This window comes from Nicotiana sylvestris, chromosome 8 (genome assembly GCF_000393655.2).
Source record: "Nicotiana sylvestris chromosome 8, ASM39365v2, whole genome shotgun sequence".
NCBI classification, from domain to species: domain Eukaryota; kingdom Viridiplantae; phylum Streptophyta; class Magnoliopsida; order Solanales; family Solanaceae; genus Nicotiana; species Nicotiana sylvestris.
In genome coordinates, this window is record NC_091064.1 from 202,943,338 (window position 1) to 202,951,664 (window position 8,327).

Consider the following 8,327-nt stretch of genomic DNA (forward strand, 5'->3'; position numbering starts at 1 on the left):
TTATATTTTGTTGCTCCAGTTTTACGGTTCAAGCCTGCGTTGATATATTTGATGTGCCTACGTGACCATGAAGATGCATACATTCCCAAGTTATGTGATGTTCACTAAAGCGTGGTACTGCCGAGTTGCAGTAAATTTTTCCATTTATCCTCTCTTTTTCAATACTTAGCATATGTAGTTTCTTGGTTCTTTTTGAGCAGAAGATGTTCATTAGGCAGTGTGATCTGCATCTTGGGCAGTGCATTTCTAACTAATGGGACTTATGGTGTATGCTTGATTGCTAGTTCACCTAGCTTTTACTGATAAGTGTCCCGTGGCCTCTTGTGATTCTGATGATTTCTAAGAAATATGATTTACAACATAGGTCCCATAGCTAACTTAGCTTTGCTACTATTTTCCTCATTCCTCTTGTGATATTGATGTATTTCAGTTACAGAAAGATTGTTAGCTTTGCTGGTAGGTTCCTCATCTCCTACATGATTGTGTGATAATATTTTAACGGGCAAAGGATCAAAAATACTCTTGAGCTATGCGAAATTAAACACTTTTACCCCCCATTAACAAAGTGACTCAAATTTGCTCTTGTGGACTAACATGCCTCATCTCTTAATTTTTTTTAATTATCATTTCTTATCCCAAATGATATACCACGTGTTTGAATTAAATCACCCTTAGGGCTCGTTTGGTATGAGGGATTAGGAATAATTAATCCCATGATTAAATTTGAGATGAGTTTATCCCACATTTGGTTGGGATAAAATCGTGGTATAAAAGCAACATATTAGTTATGCAGATCATGTGAGTACATTTTCTCATTCGGCATTGTAATGTAGTTTCATGAACGATTAATTTTTAATTTTTTGCTAAAAGTACACTCACTAGTCTTTTAGAGTATTTTTATTTTTTATAGCAATTATCCTAGTAAAACCTTTAAGTATATGTTATACGAGTGGTGAAGGATGGATGCTAAGGCTGCTTGGTGGGCCGGGCCTGAACCGGACCGGGCCTGCGGTCCTAACGGGCCTGGTGGGCCGGTCCTGGTGGTCCTGAGAAGCCCGTGACGGGCCGGTCTTCATATATTAGCCCACGAGCCCGGGACCGTTTAGCCCGGGACCGTCAGCCGGTCCTGGGCCGGGCCTGGCGGGCCCAACGGCTATTTTTTTTAATTTTTTTTTTTAAATTCTCCAACGGCCATATTTAAAATCTAGCCGTTTGGGCTGACAATTTGACCGTTTTTAAGTTTAGAAAATGCCCATTTGGCCCCCAAACTTTTTTTTAACCCCAAACTTTATATAATTACACTTTTTCCCATTTCTCAACTATAAATACTCCCTCATTCTTTCATTTTTATTCACCAATTCATCAATATCTCTCAATCTCTCTACTACAATTACTTAATTTATTGTTGAAATTTCGTGAAAAATTGTGAAGTTGTTGAATTGAAGTTTTCAAGTGTTCAACGATTTTTAATTTTCAAGAAGTTGTTCGGCAATCCGGTAAACTCGTTTCAACTCTTACGTTTTAAGAATATATTTTTGTGTGGTTTAGTTTGCATAATTATAATTAATATGGCATTTACTTTGAAAAAAATGTTTGGTAAAGGAAAAGATAAAACCGGTGAAAGTAGTGGCCAACCAACTACCCTTCCCCCGGCTCCCCGACCTAGAAAAGATAAGCAAGTTGAAAGTAGTCGCCAACCTAGACGTCCTCCTCCTTCCGTAATTCTTGATAGTGATCACCCTTGTTTTCAATTTACCGATAGTGAATTTTATCATAATGTTGCACCAGGTGATAGATTAGATGATGAAATTATGAATGCTCTTTATCCTAATGAAACCATCTTAGAAAATAATGAGGAAAATGAGGATGATGATGAAACTCAAGCACCGGATTTAGATGATACACCTACTAGTCCTCTTAATAACCCAAGTGATGCACCGGTCGACCCACCTGTAGAAACTCCTACTTTTAATAGAGAACCTGCTAAACGCCTAGAAACATCATTAGTTTGGAATTTTTTTACTCAAGTAAGAGAACAAAATAAGGCTAAGTGTAAAACTTGTGGAAAATTAATGGCGCATAAATATACTGGAGACCGTAGCGGCACGGGTAGTTTGACTAGGCACATAAAAACACACCCTAGAGATAAGGCTAGATTTTTACAAATGAAAGCGCAGCTAGAGGGGACAAGTGTAGATTCTGCGGTTAACCCTAGTACAGGTTCAAATCTAGTTCAACCAGGAATTAACACTGTCACCGGAGGTATTTTATATTACGATCCAAATAGAGATCGTGAAGAATTAGCAAAGATGATTACTGTTATGTGCTTACCTTATACTTTTGCTTCTAATCCTAATTGGGTTCATTATATTAGAAGAGTTTTTAATCCTACTTATAAAGGTTGGCCTCGCGCAACAGTTAAGAGTGATATTTATAAATTCAAACATGAATATGAACAATATTTGCGGTATTTATTTACTCATATACCTAATCGGATTTCTATTACTACTGATATTGGTAGAAGTGGTAATGATTGTGATTATCTAACTGTTACAAGTCATTGGATAGATGAGGAATGGATAATGCAAAAACGCATAATTGCATATAGAATAATTAATTCGCGTCACACAGGTAAGTTTATAGCTAACACTGTTGCAGATATTTGTAGATATTTTTGCTTTAGCGATAAAATAATGGCAATTTCTATGGATAATGCTTCTAGTAACACTAGTGCTATAGGCATGCTTACAACAACACTAAATCCTGCATTTACTAATATTTTCCATGTTAGATGTATTTGTCATATTTATCATTTAATTGTCGGTGATGGTATGCGAATTTTAAACATAGAAATTGAAAAGGTTAGAATGGCTCTTAATTGGCTTTTTTATTCAAACCGTAGAAGTAGACTTAGAGAGTATTTTAAAAAATGTGATGAATATGGCCTTAGAGAAAGAAAGGTTCCTAAACCTTGCCCGACTAGATGGAATTGTATGTACGAAAGTTTAGTAGTTGCATATGAATATAGAAACCCAATTAATGCAACGTTTAATTCTCGGGTAGGTGGTGAGGATGATGATGAAATGCTTACTACTCAAGATTGGACGAATGTTAAAATTCTTTTAGATTTTTTAGAACATTTTCAAATTGCTACAAATGCATTTTCTGGGCAATATTATCCTACTATTTCAAACTGTTTAGTTTATATTGCAGCACTATCTGATTTGTTTGTTGAATTTGGTGAGGGTGGGGACATTTATGAACTTGCTATAAATGAAATGAAACAAAAGTTTAAAAAATATTTTTTTCCTATCCCTCCTATTTATGGTCTTGCTGCAATGTTAAATCCTACAATGAAATTGGGAGGTCCTCATTTTTGGTATTCAAATATTTATAAGGCTTTAGATCTTTCAAATGAGGAAGTTGCTACACTTGCAGATGCAAAAGCCTCAATTAAAATTAATGCTCAAACAGTTTATAATGCTTATCAACTTGCCTTAGAGCATGCTAGGCCAACTATTCCAACCCCTACTTCGTCTAGCTCACAATCGTCTAAAAGAGCTGCGGGCTTAAAAGCTCTTAAATCTTGGACGGAGTTCAGGGGTTCTCAAGGTGATAATTATGATGAAACTTCACATCTAAATGAGCTTCAAGTTTATTTGTCTCAGGGACTTGAAAAGGAGAATCCAGACGGCTCTTTTGATCTTTTGGAATGGTGGAAGGCAAGGGAAAAATATTTTTCGGTTCTTACAAGGATGGCTCGGGATATTTTATCAATTCAAGCTTCAACTGTTGCATCAGAGAGCGCTTTCAGTCAAGCAAGACTGCAAATAGGTGATCATAGAGCGTCTATGAGGGATAGCTTGGAAAAATCAGTATTGTTTAGAGATTGGATCCGCTCGGAAAGAAGAAACTTTGGAATTGCAGAAGCACAACCGGCGATAGATGAAGCTTATGAAGAAATGATAGCGGAACTTGCGGAGGATTCGGCTTCGCCCGGAAGTGGTGATGAACAAGCTTCTTTTCCACCACCACCAACGCAACCTCCTCCGAACCTTGAAGGATTTATGAGATTTGTTAGAGATAATACATAGACTAATATGTAACTTGTATTTTGGCACATCTTCCTTAGTTTTTTTTCCTTCTAATGGTGGTATTAGTACCTTGTTGTGCTCATTCCATTGGGGGAAGGAAGACTAAGAAAGATATGCCATTTTTGGTAATAAAAATTATAAGACATACCCTTGAATATCTTTTCGCAATATTTCTTTGTCTTTACTTGGAATTATTTATAAGAGAATATATATACATAACATACAATATATACTACAAGAAAATATATAAGTAATAAGTTATAATATATATACATAAGATACAATATATATACTACAAGAAAATATATAAGAGAATATATATACATAAGATACAATATATACTACAAAAAAATATATAAGAGAATATATATACATAACATACAATATATACTACAAGAAAATATATAAGTAATAAGTTATAATATATATACATAAGATACAATATATATACTACAAGAAAATATATAAGAGAATATATATACATAACATACAATATATACTACAAGAAAATATATAAGTAATAAGTTATAATATATATACATAAGATACAATATATATACTACAAGACAATATATTATGCATGACAATTTAGTGTTTTACTATTGTTTTGTTATTTTTCTTTTTCGTCAAGCACTTTAATAATTAGATCTACATATATATTTTTAATATAGCCATGATACTACAAGAAATTGCCTTTAAAAAAAAAAAAAAAAAACTTCGTTAGGCCCGCGAAGCACACGAGCCCGGCCCGTTTAGCCCAGGACCATATGGGCTTATGCCCATCACGGGCCGGTTACACCCGTTGAGCCCACGAAGCCCGGGACCGCCAGGCCCGGGACCGCCAGAGCCTAGGCCCACGAAGCCCGGCCCGTTTGGCCCACGAAGGCCCGGCCCTGGCCCAGAATACAGCCCTAATGGATGCTTAGTTAGGGACACATGGTGGCAAACTGATAAAGAGTTGGTAGTGGTGTAGGAGGCAAAATTGAATTATACACAGAATATAGGGGCAAAATTGACTAATACTCATATGTAGGAGTAAATTTGGTTCACTTTAGTTTATAGCTTGTTTGGCGAAGCTTATTTTTGGTCAAAAGTATTTTTTTTTTTTTTGCCAAAAGCACTTTTGGCAAAAAGGTGAGGTGTTTGGCCATGCTTTTGGAAGGAAAAAAAAGTGTTTTTGAGGAGGAGCAGAAAAAAGTAGTTTCTCTCCAAAAGCACTTTTTTGAGAAGCACTTTTGAGAAAAATACAGCTAGAAGCAGTTTTTTAAAGCTTGGCCAAACACTAATTGCTACTCAGAAGTGCTTTTCAAACTAATTAGCCAAACACAAACTGCTCATCACCAAAAGTACTTTTGAGAAAAACACTTTTGAAAAAAAGCACTTCTCAAAATAACCTGATTTTTTGCAGTTTAACCAAATGGGCTATTAGTTAGGACATGTGGCATATTAGTTGGCTAGAAATGCTAATTCAAAATAAAAACTGCAAAGGGTCAAATATACACATGTACTATTGAATATAGTATTTAGAAAGACTCTGTTATACTATTGGTACTTTTGACTCCCTACCGTCACAGTATTGAATATTTGTACCCTTTCATTAACGGAGGGGACACGTGTTCAATGTCTGTGCAATTTTCAGACCCAACTTAAATACCCATCTCACAATTAACTACCCGACTCACCCATTTTAATAACCCAATACCCAATTAAATGAAAACCCCACTTAAATAAAAACCCTTCTTATTTTACACCAGCCAGCCCTAGTTTTGTCTCTCTTTTCTAAGTCCGAGTTCTTTACTGAAGTTTGGCGATAGAAGGTTTGCGCATGAAGTTTGGCGATTTAGGGTTAGACGAGTTCAAAGGTACCATTCTTCTCCATGAAATTGTTCATTTTTTTGTTTTTTCAGTTGATTTGTTATGCTATTTTGTTGAATGTTCTAGCTGGTATAAGTTTTGTGTTCTAGGGTTTCGAATAATTTCTTAAATGTGGTTTAGGGTTTTTATTTTTGTATTGTTTACATTTTTTGTTGTATCTAGATAGTCCCATATAAATTTGGTTACTTTTTGGTTGGTAGTAAAGAAATGGGTCCTTTAAATCATTTGCATGTCTGGCATTTTTGGCGTTATTTGTTGTGTTGTGAATTCTTTATTAAGGGAGGGCCCTCATAGTGCCACTGTAAATGCAGATTCTGTCTTTCTTTATTGTTGTGGAGGGGGATCTCACATGTTTATTCCTATTTTTTATGCCTCTTTTGCTAGAATTCTTTATTGTTTTTTAAATTTTTTCTGTCTTTTCTTTGTTGCATGTTTGCAGAAAGTCAGTGATGGTATTAATTGACTTAATATTTAATTATGGCGATGACTGGATTTGCAACCCACAAGTGCTATACCCAACGAAAGTGCAGCACATTAAGAAAGGGTATGACCCAGGCCTTCTATCTTTTGCTGATTTAGTCAATGAGTTCGTAGAAAATCTGGTGTATGTAGGAGTTCAACAACTAATAATTGAAGGCCCTTGTGGTACACTTTATGAGATTGTAGGGGATGAGGGTATTAGACATTTGTTGAAGCTAATTTGTAATAAATATAAAGTAATCAACCTGTTTGTTTGTTGATGAATGTGATCCTCCCTTACATAGTATATCCAATATTGTAGACCATAATGTGGATGAGGTTGGCACTAATTGCAACTTGAGTGATATAGGGTCTGACTCTAGTACTGATGCTGATGGGTATGATTCTGAAGAACTGAAACTCTTAAAATCACAAAAAAGAGGGACATAACTGAACAACTTAATGAGTACAAGGAGTTGTATAAGGGTATGACCTTTAAGGATACTGCAGAAGCTAGGAAGTGTCTTAGGTTGTATTCTTTGGCCAATAAGAAATAACTGAAATTGGAGAAGAGTGACAAGATTAGGGTTAGGTATACTTGCACAAACACAAAAGACTGCCCTTTTGTTTGTTTAGTATCCAAGGAAGGGGATGCTGGGGGTTAAAATTAAGACCCTAAATCCAAACCATAGTTGTGACACTTCATTTGATAATTCTACTGTTGACTATCACACAATAGCTCAATATTTTAAGAGGAAGTTACAAGATGATCCAAAATATAAGGTAAGGGAGATGATGGCTGACTTGAAGAGGATATTTGAGTTAAATGTTAGTCATGGGAAGTGCAAGAGGGCAAAGAGGATGGTATTGGAGACTCTAGAGGGCAGTTTTACTGATGAATACAATAAGCTTGAGGCTTATGCTATCGCATTAAGGGAAAGTAATCCTGGAAGTGATATTGTTATCAATCTTTCAAAAAATACACTTGCTGAAGGGAAAAGAAGATTTCTTAGGATGTACATTTGCTTTCAAGCAATGAAAATGGGTTTTAGTTTGGGGTTTAGACCATATATTGGTGTTGATGGTACATTTTTTGAAGGGGAAGTCCAAGGGAATATTGCTAGTTGTTATTGGTCAGGATAGTAGCAATCACTTCTACCCTTTGGCATGGGCAGTTGTTGACAAAGAAACAAAGGCAACCTGGATTTGGTTTATGGAATTACTAAAGAATTCCTTGAACCTCAAAGATGGTGAAGGGATCACTTTCATGTCAGACATGCAAAAGGTAACTTTCATGTTTTATTTTATTTCTTCTGTCATTTACTTTGGTGTTTTATGCACACTAGCTGATATAATTTTTTTTGGTTGACTTGAAAATATCTAGGGGTTAACTGAAGTTGTCAGAACTGTCCTTCCAAAAGCACACCACAGATTCTGTGTCAAGCATATTGAGGCCAACTGGTGCAAATCATTTAATATTGGAGAACACAAGAAGCCGCTTTGGTGGTGTGCATGGTACACATATGAAGAGGAATTTAAAGATCAACTAAAGAAATTAGGAGAATTGAAGAAGGAAGCTGTTGAGGTCTGTTGAAGTATCCACCTCAAGCTTGGTGTAGAGCTTACTTGGATATTGTATGCAAGAATCAATCAGTTGATAACAACCTGACTGAATCCTTTAACAAGTGGATTCTGGATTCTAGATTCAAGCCAATAATTAAGATGTTGGAGGATATAAGACTCAAGGTCATGAACATGATTAGGGTACATGAAGATGAAGTGAAGACATGGGCTATTGATTTCAATCCAAAAAGCATGCAATTGTATAATGAGTATATACAGATTGGTCAATGTTGTAAAGTCAATGCCAATGGTGACAATGAGTATGAAGTGTCTTGA

General features: G+C 35.7%; 1 protein-coding gene across 1 annotated transcript; it reads left to right on the plus strand.

Annotated features, from left to right (window-relative positions):
* Window positions 1–6,418: 6,418 nt before the first annotated feature.
* On the plus strand, window positions 6,419–8,327 carry LOC104213347 (uncharacterized). Its single transcript, XM_070155161.1, has 6 exons — window positions 6,419–6,644; window positions 6,751–6,826; window positions 7,121–7,512; window positions 7,604–7,713; window positions 7,813–8,013; window positions 8,073–8,327. The coding sequence occupies exons 1-6, from the start codon at window positions 6,419–6,421 to the stop codon at window positions 8,325–8,327; spliced, it is 1,260 nt and encodes a 419-aa protein (XP_070011262.1).

Excerpts from the sequence above, each read along its gene's own strand:
- LOC104213347 (XM_070155161.1), top strand. The coding sequence starts at position 6,419 with ATGGTATTAATTGACTTAATATTTAATTATGGCGATGACTGGATTTGC. Across the intron at positions 6,827-7,120 it reads TCTAGTACTGATGCTGATGG|TTGTGACACTTCATTTGATA; the intron begins GTATGATTCTGA and ends TCCAAACCATAG. Across the intron at positions 7,513-7,603 it reads ACCATATATTGGTGTTGATG|TTGTTGACAAAGAAACAAAG; the intron begins GTACATTTTTTG and ends TGGCATGGGCAG.